The sequence below is a fragment of the Papio anubis genome, chromosome 1 (genome assembly GCF_008728515.1).
Source record: "Papio anubis isolate 15944 chromosome 1, Panubis1.0, whole genome shotgun sequence".
In the NCBI taxonomy this organism is placed as follows: domain Eukaryota; kingdom Metazoa; phylum Chordata; class Mammalia; order Primates; family Cercopithecidae; genus Papio; species Papio anubis.
In genome coordinates, this window is record NC_044976.1 from 132,070,184 (window position 1) to 132,087,441 (window position 17,258).

Genomic DNA, 17,258 nt, shown 5'->3' on the forward strand with positions numbered 1-17,258 from the left:
TGTGGCTTCTGGGTGTTCAGACTTAAGAGGGTCTGCAACATCCTGAGAATAAACAAGTATTCTCTTAAATTTTGTTTTTATATTCTTATAGATTATTTTGAAGATGGTATGAAGTAGAGATTATGTCTATTGCGTGATCATACATGCCATCTTTTCTGTCTGAATTGAATTGCTACTTCTATGTTGTTTCTTTATTCTAACAAACTGAGACAGATTCACTGAATATTAAAAGACTTTGGGACAATGCGAATGTTATCTTTATGTATCTCAGTCATTATGAATCACCTACTAAATTAAAGAAAATAGCACTGCTGGCTGGGTGGGGTGGTTCACGCCTGTAATCCCAGCACTTTGGGAGGCCGAGGCAGGTGGATCATATGAGGTCAGGAGTTCTAGAGCAGCCCAGCCAACATGGTGAAACCCCTCTCTACCAAAAATAGAAAAACTTAGCAAGGCATGGTGGCACACATCTGTGGTCGTAGCTACTCGGGAAGCTAAGGCAGGAGAATTGCTTGAACCTGGGAGGCAGAGGTTGCAGTGAGCTGAGATTGCGTCACTGCACTCCAGCTTGGGCAACAGAGTGAGACTCTGCCTCAAAAAAAAGAAAATAGCACTGCTCCATTCATGTATCTTTCTTTTACATTTGGAAGAAAGGCAGTATTACAAAATAGAAAATAGAAAAGGATAAAAATAAAATTATTTTGCTTTTGATATTCTTTTAAGACTGAATAAGAGAGATTATGGAGAAAGGATATTGGCATTTTAACTGCAACCTTATACTGATACTGGATGTTTGTATGACTAGCAATCAAGTTTTATGTTTGTGTGTGTGTGTGTGTGTGTGTTTGTAGTTTGTAGGAAGAAATGTAGAAACAGATCAATGACTCATATATTTAATATAACAGGATGGCATAGACTTACTCAGCATTTTGATTTTTTTTCCTTTGATATAGATGGATCATGCTGATAGTCACTTATTACTTAATATATAGATACAGTTTCTAATATACCTTTCCCTTGAAGTTACCTTGAAGTGTTTTTCTGTTTATATATGGGTCTCCTCCTTTTCTATGCAATTTGCTGCTTAAGGATTATACTCATTAATCTTTGTTTTTATTTTGCTACAGGAGGAGTTGGATTTGTCTTCTAGTTCTCAGATGTCTCCTCTTTCCTTATATGGTGAAAGCTCTAATAGTCCCTCTTCAGCAGAGCCACTGAAGGAAGATAAGCCTGTCACTGGTCCTAGGAACAAGACTGGTATTACTCTATCTCCTAACTTCTGTTATTTCTGTTTCAGATTGAGCTTAAGTTCCATTTCTTAAAGGAAAATGCTGGATTAAGTTTATGTTTATTAGGCTGGCTTGCTGTTTTTTAATTGGTGGACCTATATTGTTTGTTGTGAGTGATTACTGTGGAGAGGAAAGGGGAGAAATAATCTTTGGTTGTCTCTGTCTTATTAGGTGAAAGATACTTTAAAATAGACTCAGACCCCACCATCTTCAGGAGAGATTTCAAAGTTTCTGTTAAAGATAACTGAATGGAGGGCCATTCAACCATGACGTTTGTTACCTGTTAATCTCTGGGTGTTATTCCGCGATTTTAGCTCTTCTCCTTTACCAGTTAGTGTGTCCCATTCCCAAAACTGTAGCTTGGCTAGAACAGAAGGTAACAGTTGAAGTACTTTTCTTCAGTTCATTCAGGTATATGTATTGTAGCAAGGTGTGTGATAGAATCTGTTTTTTAGGGCTTGCTTAATTGCTTTCACATTGACTTGTGGTTTGTCTGTTTTTTCTCCAGAAAATGGACTGACTCCAAAGAAAAAAATTCAGGTGAATTCAAAACCTTCAATTCAACCCAAGCCTTTATTGCTTCCAGCAGCACCCAAGACTCAAACAAACTCCAGCGTTCCAGCAAAAACCATCATTATTCAGACAGTACCAACACTTATGCCATTGGCAAAGCAGCCACCAATTATCAGTTTACAACCTGCACCCACTAAAGGTACCTGAGCAGAATTTAAGGCTGTGTATGTTTATTTGGAGGGCAGTAAGGGTCGTGTCATATGATTTGTTTTAATTCAGGTTATAATTTCTGAGCACGTGCTGTTTGTCAGGAATGTATTTGGTTATGAGAACATTGCAGAGATGACTAATGTATGGTTCCTGTCATAACAAGGGATATAGCTCTCCAGACCAGTTACATCCGATGGCTATTTTGAAAATCTGGGACATTTTCTTGGTGCCATTTTAATCTGGTGGATTAAATACAGAAACACAAATTTTTAGCTAGTTGAATGCAGAGTTCAGGTCAGCCAGATTTTTGTGGCTGTGAACTTTTTTTGTTTTTAAGGAGTATTTAAAATAATAGGGTCCATTTCAGGTGTGTGATAGCAATAGAATCAAGCCCTTAATCTCTGAGGAGGGTGCATGGTTTAGTAAACAGTATATTGACCTGGTCACTATGAGCAGATATGAACTCTGTTTTCAACTAGCTAAGAATTTGTGTGTTTCATATTTTATCCACCAGATGGCCTCATATACTTGTGATTCTACAAGAGGTTTAGGTCATAATTGAAAGAAGTTCAAGTCTGAGGATTTGGTACTATTCAGATATAGGAGTCATTTGCGTATGGAGATCTCATAGGTAGGTTAGTCATCATTGTACTCATACTGATGTCTGTGTACATTGAGTTCAAGAAAACTTGTGCAACATTCTTTTCTCTGGATTTAGTTTGTTGGCACCAGATGTGACTAGGCGATAATGGGGTATGGGTTGTAAATAAATACCACTGTTACATTTGCTTTTATGACTGTATCTCATCTCCAATTGTAAATAGTTAGCTCGTTTTTTGGAGCATAGTTTTAATGAGGGTAAATTTGATAAATTTAATTTCCAGATACTCTTTTAGCTTTGTTCTATTACATGGTCATAGACAATATGACATTGATAAAAAGAAGACCTAGATGAGAAAATGGATGGATCAGTGGAAATTCATCAATCAGTCCCACCAAAAATAAACAGACAAACAAACAAAAACCAGTTTGAAATTCCTGTCCTCTCAGTACAAAGTCAAAACTGCTGCTTTTTCCATATGAAAAATAGCAATCCTATAGAATAGGTATTCTTGTGATTTATAAGTGTGTATTAAGGGTTTATGAACTCCTTGAAATAAAATGCAGGATTTAATATATGTTCATATTTGGATTATTCTAGGGATAGTCTTCAAAACTTTCATTAGGATCTCATAAGGATCTGTGCCTTCCCAGAGGCTAAGAATTTAAACTAATGAAGAAACTCATTTAGTTCCCATAAGCTATTAAAATACGTCTATACAGAAAGTCTGACATTAATATGACTAGTGTATAAAGCAGGGGTCTTCCTAAGAATTTGCCCTTAGCAGATCATTGACTATGTTTGAGTGATGGAAGATCTTACCTATAGTAAGAAGACAAACTGTTCTTTTCTGAGCAGTTTATCAGTTCCAGAAACCTGAATTACAAGTTATTTGAAACTTCAGTGCTTTCCTGTGATATGAAGACTATACTTATTTTTTTGTGAGCATGTGCTAATATGAGGAACTGCACCTTGTCTGTTTTTTTTTTTTTTCTTTTTTTTGAGACGGAGTCTGTCTTTGTTGCCAGGCTGGAGTGCAGTGGTGTGATCTCGGCTCACTGCAACTCCTGCTTCCTGGTTCAAGTGGTTCTCCTGCCTCAGCCTGCAGAGTAGCTGGGACTACAGGCACGTGCCACCATGCCCAGCTAATTTTTATATTTTTAGTAGAGGTGGGGGTTTCACCATGTTGGCCAGGATGATCTTGATCTCTTGATCTCGTGATTGCCCGCCTCGGCCTCCCAAGTGCTGGGATTACAGGTGTGAGCCACCGCGCCTGGCGCCTTGTCTGTTTTTATAGTACAATCTAAATAGGTGGTATTATTGTAATAACATACAGATTTAAGGTATGTTTTTCATTCATTTGAGAGTGAAGAGGGAGGAAGAAGGGAAGTATAGGCAAGGCATTATGCGGTTAATCATGTTAATACTAGTAGTAAGTATTTTACTGTTGAAAAAGAAGAGATAATTTCCACAGGTTTAAGACTCAGATTCTCTAGCTTGGAATATAAAACTCTTCACAATTTGGCTCTAGTTTAGTTTTTAGTTTTTTTTTAATAGAGGGTCTCACTATATTGCTCAGTCTGGTCTCGAACTCCTGGGCTCAAGGGATCTACCCACCTCGATCTCCCAAAGCTCTGGGGTTAAGGCATGAGCCACCATGCCTGGAGTTCTAGTTTAGTTTTCGAACTTTATAATATTACTCTTTACTATAAATCCCTTCTTCTAGCTCAACTAATCTGGCATTGTTCTTTGAATTCTCTTGTTTTTCCTAGTTTTTTGGCTCACCATTTTCTACCAACCAGCAACAACTTATGCCTACTTCTACTTCTCAGTCCTCCATGTCCTTTAAGACTGTTTTGAGTAGTGTAGATGAGAGATAATGAAAACCTGGAATATCAGTAAAAGTGGAGAACCAGGATGAAGAGTAGAGATGTTAAAAGTGTAGAATCATAGAGATTGGTAATTGGATCATGTAGAAGGAGGCTGAAGGATAGAGAGAAAGATATCTAGGATGACTTCCATTTTTCTATCTTGGGGCTTTTTGGGTAGATGATGGCGAAAATTATTGAAATGGGAGACAGAGGTAAAATACGTTGCCCAGATCACTCTGTAATAAGAAGTAGAGCCAGAACTTGAGCCCAGGTGGTCTGGCTTGGAATCTATGTAAATAATCACTATACTGTATTGCCTTAAAAAAAATGACAGATGTATTCCTTGCTCTCAAGAATTCTACACTTTAATTGGGGAATTAAATTCACACAAACAGTTAAATAACAGTCACTGTGATAACTAATACATTAATAACTCATGCAGTGCCCATATGGAAGCTATTATTATATAGAAAAGGAGATTAATAATAATAATAATTGCATTTAAGTTCTTACTATGTGCCAGACACTCTTCTAAGTGCTTAAGTGCATTATCTTATTTAATCCTTATGTCAACTCTATGGTGATGGGTTCTGATATCTCCATTTTATAGATGAGAACACTAAGCACAGATTATTTGCCTAAAGTCACACAGCTATGCTATTTCAGACAAAGTAGGCATTCAGTAATGTTTGATACATAGTTTAAAATCTTTGAAGAAAGTTTAAAAGAAAGAACTATCAAAATCAGTGAGTTACACATAGTCAAAAAAGTATGGCATTGAATCCAGCCATGTTCCATTAAGGAGGTTATGCATGTAATGCCAGAGAGGATTTTGAGCATGCTGAAATGGATAAACAGCCTTTGGAATGTCCTTTTTAACTGTTTCCACACTAGGAAGAGTAGTAACTATGTTCAGCTGCTATTTAAGGCCCCAGACAATTCTTTGCGTTGTAATTTGTGGCCTGGTCAGCATTTACCAAGTCACCATGAGAGTTTTTTGTTCTTTCACTTGAACATATTGTCATAGAAATTTAGTTGTTTCCCCTCATTCTGTGTTGAACCCAAACATGCCTAGAATATTTAGGGTATCCCTGATTTAGATGCTGGGTAATTTGAGGATACTTGGGTACTCTGGAATGAAAAAGCTTGATGTACTATATGGGAAAAAAAGGAGGCAGCAGTGGCTTGGTAGGACTCAAGCTACATTTGGTGCAGACGCCTTGCCTTGGGTACACACACATCTCCTTCTTTGTGTGATGCTCAGCACTCTCAGCAAGGAGACAGTGATAATTACACAATTGGCAGTACAGATTTGGCTTATTTTTCTTAATTAGTTTAAGAAATATTACAAAGCCTTCTGTACAAGTTATCTGCCAGGGCTTTAAATCTGTAACTGTAGCTAGAAATAGGATTCTTTCTTATAAGTTACCTAATTCATTATGTTTACACCTCTTCTGTTCTTTAAAATAGTCCCAAATTTCCCTGAACAGTGTTTAATTTTGGGGGGGGTGTCTTTTAATCATAATTTTAAAACTCAGATGATGTAGAACATGGCTTCCTGTAATACTCTTCTCAAAGTATTGGTTTAAGTCAGTGGTTCTCAATCTGTGTATTGTGGACCCTGGGGTGTGGGTGATGGGGGTAGTAGCCTTATGGCATTTTGCAGAGTATCTGTAAATCCATACTTGAAGCAAGCATTTTCTGTAGACCAAATAAATAATTTGTTTCATATATCTTTGTACAGCTCTTCAAATTTGTATAGCTATACTTCTGACTAATAAACTCCAAGTTCATTTTAAATCTTCACTAAATTCTTAGCAGCCTTTTTCCATCATGTATTTTCTCAATCCACAGAAACTAAAAGGACAACCTTGATGATTTTGGGTGACCATGATATTATTTTATATTAAAAGAGAGCTCTTATATTCAGGAGCCTTTGGGGAGAGACTATGGGTTTTCTAGGTGTAGAATTATATCATCTGTGTGAGAGGTAGTTTGACTTCCTCTCTTCATATTTGGATGCCTTTTATTTCTTTGTTTTGCCTGATTGCTCTGGCTGCGACTCAAGCACTTGGGAATTCTTGTTTTTTTTTTTTTTCTCTACAATATGATGAATATGTATTTTCATAGTGCCAGAATGACTGTAATTTCTTATTGTTACTAAAACCTAACACTTGGTCATATGCTGTTTACTTTATGTGTTACTAATTTTTATTTGCGTATTTGGCGTAAACATATTTATGTCTGCTTATGAGTAATTTCTCCATTTTATATGTTTTTACTTCATAAAAGAATGGAGTCTACCTCAAAACAAATTAGGCATCAAAGGAACATACCTCAAAATAATAAGAACCATCTATAGCAAGTCCACAGCCAGCATCATAACGAATGTATGACAGCTGGAAGCGCATTCCCTTTGAGAACCAGAACAAGACAAGGATGTCCCTCTCACCGCTCATATTCAACATAGTGCCGGAAGTTGTAGCCATAGCAGTCAGGCAAGAGAAAGAAATAAAAGGCATCCAAATAGGAAGAGAGGAAATCAAACCATCTCTCTTCACAGACGATACGATTCTATACCTAGAAAACCCACAGTCTCTGCCCAAGTCTCCTAGATCTGATACACAACTTCAGCAAAGTTTTAGGATACAAAATCAATGTACAAAAGTCAGCAGCATTTCTATACCCCAGTAATGTTCAAGCTGAGAGCCAAATCAAGAATGCAATTTCATTCACGATAGCCAAAAAAAGAATATAAAGTACCTGGGAATACAGCAAGCTGGGGAGGTGAAAGATCTCTACAATGAATATTACAAAGCACTGCTGAAAGAAATCAGAGATGACACAAACAAATGGAAAAACATTCCATGCTCATGGATAGGAAGAATCGATAGTGTTAAAATGGCCATACTGCTCAAAGCAATTTACAGATTTAATGCTATTCCTATCAAACTGTCAATAACATTTTTTACACAATTAGAAAAAACTATTCTAAAGTTCACGTGGAACTGAAAAAGAGCCTAAGTAGCCAAAACAGTCCTAAGCAAAAAGAACAAAGCGAGAGGCATCACACTACCTGATTTCAAACTGTACTACAAGGCTACAGTAACCAAAACAGCATGATACTGGTACAAAAACAGACACATAGACCGATGGATTAGGTTAGAGAACCCAGAAGTAAAGCTGCACCCCTGCAACCATCTGGTCTTTAACAAAAACAGACTGGGGGAAAGGATGCCCTATTCAATAAATGGTGATAAGATAACTGGCTAGCCATATGCAGAAGATTGAAAGTGGATCCTTTCCTTTAAGTGTATACAAAACCCAACTCAAGACGGATGAAAGACTTAAATGTACATGCCCAAATTATAAAAACCCTAGAAGAAAATCTAGGAAATACGGTTCTGGACATACGCCCTGTCAAAGATTTCATGATGAAGACTCCAAAAGCAATTGCAACAAAAACAAAAATCGACAAATGGGACCTAATTAAACTAAAGAGGTTGGGCGTGGTGGTTCACACCTGTAATCCGAGCACTTTGGGAGGCTCAAGGGTGGATCGCTTGAGATCAGGAGTTCAAGACCAGCCTGGCCAATATGGTGAAACCCCATCTCTACTAAAAATACATAAATTAGCCAGGCATGGTGGTGCATGCTTGTAATCCCAGTTACTTGGGAGGCTGAGGCAGGAGAATTGCTTGAACCCAGGAGGCCACAGGTGCAGTGAGCTGAGATTGTGCCAGTGCACTCTAGCCTGGGCGACAGAGCTCAAAAATAAATAAATAAAAATCAATTAAAGAGCTTCTGCACAGCAAAAGAAACTATCAACAGAGTAATAGGACAGCCTACAGAATGGGAGAGAATATTTGCAAACAGTGTATCCAACAAAGGTCTAATCTCCAGAATCTGTAAGAAACTTAAATTAACAAGCAAAAAACAACCAACTGCATTAAAAAGTGGGCAAAGGACATGAACAGACACTTGTCAAAAGAACACATAGACATGGCCAACAAGCGTATGAAAAAATGCTCAACATCAGTAGTCATTAGAGAAATGCAAATCAAAACCACATTGAGATACCATCTCACATCAGTCAGAATGGCTACTATCAAAAAGTTGAAAAATATCCGATGCTGGTGAGATTGCAGAGAAAAGTGATTGCATATACATTGCTTTTGGGAATGTAAATTGGTTCATCCACTGAATGCAGTTTGTAGATTTCTCAAATAACTTAAAGCAGAACTACCATTTGACCCAGCAGTCCCATTACTGGGTATATACCCCCCAGGGAATATAAAGACATATGCACACATATGTTCATCATAGAACTGTTTGCAATGGTAAAGACATGGAATCAACCTAGATGCCGCTCAGTGGTGAACTAAAGAAAATGTACATATACACCATTCAATACGACACAGCCATAAAAAAGAATGAAATCATGGTCTTTGCACCAACATGGATGGAGCTGGAGGCCATTGTCCTAAGATAATTAACGCAGGCACGGAAAACCAAATGCCGCATGCTCTCTTTTGTAAGTGGGAGCTATACATTGAGTACACATAGATATAAAAAGGGAACAATAGACAACAGGGGCTACTTTTTTTTTTTTTGAGACGGAGTCTCGCTCTGTCTCCCTGGCTGGAGTACAGTGGCCCGTTCTCAGCTCACTGCAAGCTCCGCCTCCGGGGTTTACACCATTCTCCTGCCTCAGCCTCCCAAGTAGCTGGGACTACAGGCGCCTGCCACCTCGCCTGGCTAGTTTTTTGTATTTTTTAGTAGAGATGGGGTTTCACCGTGTTAGCCAGGATGGTCTCGATCTCCTGACCTCGTGATCCGCCCGTCTCGGCCTCCCAAAATGCTGGGATTACAGGCTTGAGCCACCGCGCCCGTCCAACAGGGGCTACTTTTGAGGGTGGAGGATACAAGGAGGGTGAGGATCAAAAAATTACCTGTTGGGTACTGTGCTCATCACCTGAGTGATGAAATAATCTGAGTGCCAAACACCTGTGACATGCAATTTATCCATGTAACAAATCTGCATGTGTACCCCCTGAACCTAAAGTAAAAGGTGGGGGAAAGAAAAACTGAGTCCAAGGGAAAATAAGAAGGTAAAAATGTTTAACGATCATTTATGCCCAAGTATTAATACGTATTCTCTACTCCAAATCCATGAAATTATTTTTAGATCTTCTTATCTGGGATAAAATGCTGCTTATTGTATTCTGCTACTTTCAGTGTGTTTTTTGAGGCCATCTGAAATAAGGGCTTTGCTTTTATAAGTTATCTTTTTTAGCTAAGACAGATGTTCTTGACAAACAGGTGTTCTGAATCTTTATTTTGATTTTTAGTTTTCCCCGATCCTTTGAAATACTGAGCTGCGTTTTACATGTGTCAACCTGTTTGAAAGCATAATGCTTTTTTTTTTTCTTAAATTATAAATTTACATGGGATTATAGTTGCCAGTTATTTTAGTACCTTCATTTTGTTAGATAGGCTCAAGCAGCTGTGGATGTTAGGCAAGGCTTTCAACACCTTGTAAAAATCTGCCAGATCTGAAAGGAAGCACTTAGCAGGCAAGTAAAATTTTTAATAGATTAGTGTTATGAGTTGTATAAGTCTTTAGGTTAATGGTACAGGTTTAGTACCCCTTAAATGAAATGCTTGCAACCAGAAGTGTTTCAGATTTTGGGTACTTTTGGATTTTAGAATATTTGCATATATATAATGAGATATCTTGGGGACAGAACCCAAGTCTAACATGAAATTCATTTATGTTTCATGTATATCTTAAACACATAGCCTGAAGGTAATTTTTATATAATATTTTAAATAAGTTTGTGTATGAAACAAAGTTTGCATACATTGAACCATCAGAAAGCACAGTTGTCACTATCTCATGTGGACAATCTGTAGTTGTTTGGCACCACCATCATTCCTGGCTCTAAATTCATATGCTACTGACAAGCAATCATGTTGTTACACTTATTCACAAATTCACACGTAAGAACTTAACAAAAATTATGACATACCATTAATACAGTGGAAAAATAATGTGTACAGGGTAACTAGACAGGACAGTAGAATCACCAGAATAGAAGTGTCAGCTACTGCACGACAGCAACAACAAAAAATGGCAGCTTTCAGTCTCTGTTTTTGATGCTATGTTTTCATTAAAAGCCTACTGTACCCTCTATTTTGTGTCTTCAGGTGAGAAGAAACGTCAGAAGCAGTTGAGGGACTGGAAGTGGGTCCTCTAGGGATGAGGAGGCATTCTGTTGGATGACTTCTAGAAATGTTTTCTATGGAGTCATCTGCCTCATTAACAAGTTTTTGTCTTAGAAGTCTCTTTCTGATTTTATAAACTGACATGATTTCTTTTTCTGTTATGACTGTATGCTGCTTTAGTCATTCACTAGGCCCATCACACATTTTTACCATGCCATCTATAGGCACTTTTTCTGCTGAGTTAACAACACCATCTTCATTGTCATTTTTACAGATTGAGTATCCCTTATCCAAAATACTTGGGACCAGAAGTGTGGAGTTTTCCACTTGTGGAGTTGTGTCAGCACTCAAAAAGTTTTGGATTTTGGAGCATTTTGGATTTTGGGTTTTTGGATTAAGGATGTTCAACCTCTACTAATTCTCCTCAAATTAGCATAAATTTAAAATAGTGATACATCCAAAGACTCTGAAAAGAATTGAAGGCCATTTTTGGGGGAAGAGGGAAAGGGCTGGTGTCATCTACAGACTATTTTGAATCACAGATTTATGTTTACCGTGATTGTTAGCTAAGATTTAATCTCACATGGTTTTAAGTTTTTTGGTATTTGTAGTCCTTTTTTTTTTTTTGTCCTTTTTAGGGATCTGCCTGCCTCAGCCTCCCAAGTAGCTAAGACTCGAGGTACATACCACCATACCATACCCGGCTAATTTTTACATTTTTTTTTTGTAGAGACATATCACTATGTTGTGATAGAGACGTATCACTATGTTGCCTTGCCTGGTCTCAAACTCCTGGCCTCCCAAAGCACTGGGATTAAAGGTGTGAGCCACAGTGCCTGGCCTGTAGCTCCTTCTTCTTCTAATACTGAGTTACTATTACTACATTTATGTTCAGATATTTTTGGTGTTGTGTGCATTTGTAAATCCTATTAATTTAGAATACATGACTCTCCATGTTCAGTGTAAAAGATTTGTTATTTATAATAAGACAAATCCTTTTAGCACTAACAAATTTCAGCGGTTAATTCTTAGAAATCCAGGGATTACAGCAAATTTGATAGCTATTTAGTTGATAAAGATAAATAAGAAAGTATATTGTTAATGATAGTTCAAAGAGATGAATTTAGTTGGTCCCATTAAAAACATAACAAAGTCACCGTAAGTGTGTGCTGCTATTGATCCAATGTTTTAACTGATGGTGTCAAATCCCTTGGTGTTGATGTTACCCATTACGTCTGCAGAAGAGACCTAATTATAAGCTGCTTCCCCTGCCACAACAGTTGTGTACCCTCTGATTGCTTTTCTTTTTTCTAATGCAGGTCAGACGGTTTTGCTGTCTCAGCCTACTGTGGTACAACTTCAAGCACCTGGAGTTCTGCCCTCTGCTCAGCCAGTCCTTGCTGTTGCTGGGGGAGTCACACAGCTACCTAATCACGTGGTGAATGTGGTACCAGCCCCTTCGGCGAATAGCCCAGTGAATGGAAAACTTTCTGTGACTAAACCTGTCCTACAAAGTACCATGACAAATGTGGGTTCAGATGTAAGTTTTGAAACTTAGTGCTTCTCTTAATGCCTGATTTAAAAACCAACAAAAAACACCTTTTGCTTTTGTTGCCTTTTTTTTTTTTTTTTTAGAGTTTCTTATATTGCATCAAATAAAAGAGTGTGCTGAATTGCACATCTAGTCTTTGGAGGAAAATTAGGGTAAGGCTTACTATGTTAGAATCTAAGTGAAAAGGTTTTTGAAAGTCAAGTGGTTTGATGAAAAGCGAAGTATGCATACCTCCCTCTTCTTTACTTCTTCTTTAGAACCAACCCTCTTATTACTCTTTTCAAGCCCTTACACCCTCAACCCAATCATCCATTAATATTTTATAGATTCAAAGTTTCCTGATTGAAATGTTTTAGCAACTCTTCAGATAAGAGTCTATAGACTACTTTTTAGGTGGGTTTTATATTTAGCTTTCTTCCTTGCCCTTTTGAAGGGTTTTCACCACTTCATAATGATGACTTGCTACTCCTAGGAATTCTGTCTCTTCTTGATTATTTGGTACTTTCCCATTTTTGCAAACCTTTAAATTTTCTAGCATGTTGTAGGGATTTCTTATGATTTATAAATCAGTTGGTAGTTCCTAAGACCTGTCACTCTCTAAAGCCAGTGACCGCACTTGTGAACTAACTCTTGCTTTCTTTCAAAATGATTGGAAATAACTCATGTTATGTATTAAACAGTAATTGAACATTTTGGTCCTAAAATTTAATGAATGTTATATAGTGAAACAGTGGATTCTCTAAAGTTATGATTGGGAAAGCAAAGTGTGTATGTTTTCTTTAAAATAAAAATGGATACTACCAGTTGTTAATATTACTTCCTCATCCTTTTTTTAGGTAGAATGCATTTGAAAAGTAATTTTAAAATCCTGTTGGTTATGCAAGGTTGTTTATCAGACTACTGTCTGATCTGTCTACCAGAATTTATTAACCGGCATGTCAGTGACCCATTTAATTATAAAATTGCTCCACAGTTGCATGAACAGTAATCTCAGCCAGCAATATTGTAAGAATTCGTAACAAAGGAATATTGTCTAGTGAAAGTAGAGCATCCAATTTCTAGAATAAGAGTCCCATCGTTTGTATAGGTATTGAAAACAATGCATGTCAAGACATGGAATAGGAAAATTAGTGTTGCTATGAGACTAGAGATCGTGGACAGTACAGGATTAGGCTTGACTGTTATGTTGGTTTGTTTTGAGGACTAGAAGAGGTAAGCACAATGCTTATGGTGTAATAGGCTCTAATACATAGTGTGTGTTTCAGTTGAAGATGAAACAATATGTTGCTGGGATGGGAAGGTGGTGAGCACAGGATAGAGGCAACTGGATTGGCAAAATGTTGATAATCATGGAAGCTGGGTGTTTATTTTTCTATCCTTTTGGTGCATGGAAAAATTTCTACAATATGTAAAAAAAAAAAATGACAACAACAAAAATCCAAAAGCTTTCTGTGATATTTTCAATTAAAAAGTTGTGTGACCAATAAGAAAAGAGTATGGTTTTCATGGGAGACCAACCAGGTTAAGAATGATGAAAAAGGATTTTTTAAAATAATCCTTTGAAATTTGTTTTTAATACTCTTTAAATTATGAACTTGAATGTTTCTTATATAATACCAAATGAAACTTGCAACAGAAAATATCCAAAGTTGCCTTTATGTAATATGTTAGTACATTAAAAATTTTTTTTTGTTGTTTTGTTTTTTGTTTTTTTGAGACAGAGTGTCGTGCTGCCGCCCAGGCTGGAGTGCAGTGGCCAGATCTCAGCTCACTGCAAGCTCCGCCTCCCGGGTTTACACCATTCCCAGCCTGCCTCAGCCTCCCGAGTAGCTGGGACTACAGGCGCCCGCCACCTCGCCCGGCTAGTTTTTTGTATTTTTTAGTAGAGACGGGGTTTCACCGTGTTAGCCAGGATGGTCTCAATCTCCTGACCTCGTGATCCGCCCGCCTCGGCCTCCCAAAGTGCTGGGATTACAGGCTTGAGCCACCGCGCCCGGCTAAAATATTTTTATGAAATATTTTAGACATGAAAAAAAGATAAAGACTAATAGAACTTTAAAAATACATAGGTCAACAGTATATCACTGTTGTTAAAAAATATTAACAATATTAATTTAAGTCATCCCAAACATGGAAAAGTCCAGAGAAGCATAGCTAGGATGGAGAGAATATCTAGAAACCATGTCATAGGTAGAGGAGTGGGTTAAGGGTTGGAATGATTCAGTAAACTGAAGAAGAGAGGATGGAAAGTAGACCTGGGAGTCATCTTCCAGGAAAGGAGGGTTGTTATGTGGAAAATAGAATTGTTTGGCTTGTTCCAGAAGAGTTATCTGGAACAGGCGCAGGAAAGATATAGAAAGGTTTCTTCTAAACATGAGGTTTTTGGATACAGTCATTGTATTTAAAAACCAGAAGAGCACCCCCCGCCTTTTTTTCCCCCACTTTTAGGCTTACTGTCTGAATAAAGAGCATCTTAATGTTGGCAATCATCACTGTATGCCATTGACCCATTTTATACTCTCTAAACATAGTCCAATTAATTATATGTTGGTCTATTACCCAGACATCCTTTATTAGTTCTCTGGTGTGAAAAACCGTGTCTGTTCAGCTTTTGTACTCTTAAGGGGGCTCTGTAAATTTAAAGTATTTTTAATGAACTATTTTAGACCTGAAAAAAGATAAAGATTAATTAGAACTTTAAAAATGTATAGGTCAACAGTATATCACTGTTAAAAATATGAGAAAATATAGAACCAATAAATACTGCTAGAAACAAAAGCTAATACTTATTAGTTCTATGTTTTCCTATCTCACACATCCCCCAGTTCTTCCATGTTAATTGAGACTTTGTCAGCAAAGTCTCAATGTATGAATGTAAAATGTATGAGTGTGTACATTTATTGTATGAATGTGCATTTAGATTGTTAATTTTTTAACAGTGATATACCATTGACCTGTGTATTTTTAAGGTTCTAGTCTTTATCTTTTTTTGTGTCTAAAATATTTCATTAAAAATACTTTAAATTTACAGAGCCCCCTTAAGAGTACAAAAGCCGAATAGACACAGACTTTTCAAAGTTTAGAATTGACAGGATTATAAAAGAAAGAAAGATTCAAGTACTTTATGTTTAATGCAAAGAGACGTAAGGACAATTAGAATAATTTTCTAGTCAACCTGCATTGCGGTTTTTGTGCTTATTTTTACTTGGCCAGCACATTGAGACATGAGCCAAGCCTTTCAATATGAGGTTTTTTTTTGGTAGAAATTTTGACTGAATGTTTATTTCAAGTAAAGAAACATTAGTCTATCCTAGCAGCAGACCAACCCACTCAGGAACCCAAAGTAAATCTGTTCCAGAAGGTGTCGCAGAGCAGAACTTTGATCAGCTTGTATAGTCTTCTGCATTAGTAACTTTGTTGACCTCAGTATTACATGTGTCTGTTAAAACACTAGTCCTGTTAAATTAGGATAAATTTGAATTAATATAAATTCCTAATTTAAAATGGTCAAAAAGAAAATGTTTTTATCGTATACTTTTTGTACTTTTAAACCAAAAGTATGGTAAAAAAATTATAAATCACCAAGAAAAAAATCATATCAGTTTTTTGTGGCTTTGTAATGCTGACATGGCTTCTTTTTCTACCTTTTTTAGTTCTTTTGTTTGGCTGATTTCACTCTCTAGAGGCCTGCTACTGCCATAAGTAGCGTTTTTAGCATACCATATTCTGCAAACTGCATTAAATGCCACATTTTCTGTTATGAAACAGTTTGCCTGGTTCAAATTATAATCTTACTCTTCCTGCCTTTTGCTGGCAAATCTGTTTTGTTTAACTCTTGGAGACCTCACCTAAGTTTTCAAGAAATATGGTTTGTTTTTGACTGTGATCCTGATGGAAAAAATGAACATGATCTCTCATTTCAGTGTAGAAGTTCTCTGTGCAGTTTCTTAATAATGGCAATCTTGGAACTACAAAGTTAACTTTATAGGAGAGCATGCTTATCTTTCTTTAAAGGGCTATTTAATGTTGCCACACGTCAAACCAAGGGCTTAACAACAAGCAGTCTGTTTAAATCTGCATTGCACTCACTACTTCCACCTACCCATCATAATCCCATGAAGTTTATGAAACATTACTGCCCTGGTTTTAAGGTTATAGGAATTACATTGTTTTAGTTATTGGCACAAAAGACCAGAAAAAAAAGTGGTAAAATTCTACATTTTCCACAGTGGGCCACATTGGAGCAAATACTTTTAGTGGATATCACCAAGTGGGAATAATGGAAAGAAAAGTTTCCAGAACTAATACAGAACTAGAAATAACCTCAGATGTGAGGTTGATGACGGAATACAAACTACTGTTAGGAGCCTCCTTCCTTCCGGCTCAGTCACCCCACTGAATACCTTCCAAACTCTTCATCACCTTTCACCCTGTTTCTAAATCCTATAGTTAGGAAACTTGATCCCCTCCATCCCAAAATGACTACCTTTTGGGAGTCCCTGCCTTGGGTTCCTAGAACCATCATGAGAAGGTAGGTGCTGGGGGGAATCCTTTTCTACTGGTTTGCAGGTATTAGAAATGGCATGAAGGGGATTCTCCTGTCATACCAAATTAGAACTTTGTATATCCTTTCTCTAGAATTGGTGTACAGTTAATTTAGGGATTTCAGGTATTTTTAGTATTGTTCTATGGAAGTGATGTGATATGGGCCTAGATGGGTGCCCTGCACGCAGTGTTCCTCTCTTGCAGTGGAGGAACGTGAGCTTGGAGAATCTATCATGCTTATAGCAAGCAGAAAGCAAGCCTCCTCATTGTCCAGAGGGAGATTTTATCTCATCCTTCAAGGTTGCTTGTTGGTAACTGAACCTTGAGAATGGCCTGAGAAAAGAGTGATCCGGGCCTTGCATTCTTTGCATACCCAATAAGACGTGTAGGAGCAAAACTCATAAGAGACTCCCTGGAGGTGTGTTTCTCAAGAAAATATGTCTATAATA

General features: G+C 37.3%; 1 protein-coding gene across 4 annotated transcripts in view; it reads left to right on the forward strand.

Moving 5' to 3' along the window:
- The window catches only part of ATF6 (activating transcription factor 6), a 200,166-nt gene that overhangs the window by 24,778 nt on the left and 158,130 nt on the right, over positions 1–17,258 (forward strand). For all 4 annotated transcript variants that reach the window (XM_003892980.4, XM_009185668.4, XM_021926202.2 and 1 more), the window contains 3 exons: positions 1,128–1,257; positions 1,798–2,001; positions 12,032–12,252. In XM_003892980.4, the coding sequence (XP_003893029.1) occupies positions 1,128–1,257; positions 1,798–2,001; positions 12,032–12,252 (555 nt within the window). The remainder of the gene's footprint in view (positions 1–1,127; positions 1,258–1,797; positions 2,002–12,031; positions 12,253–17,258) is intronic.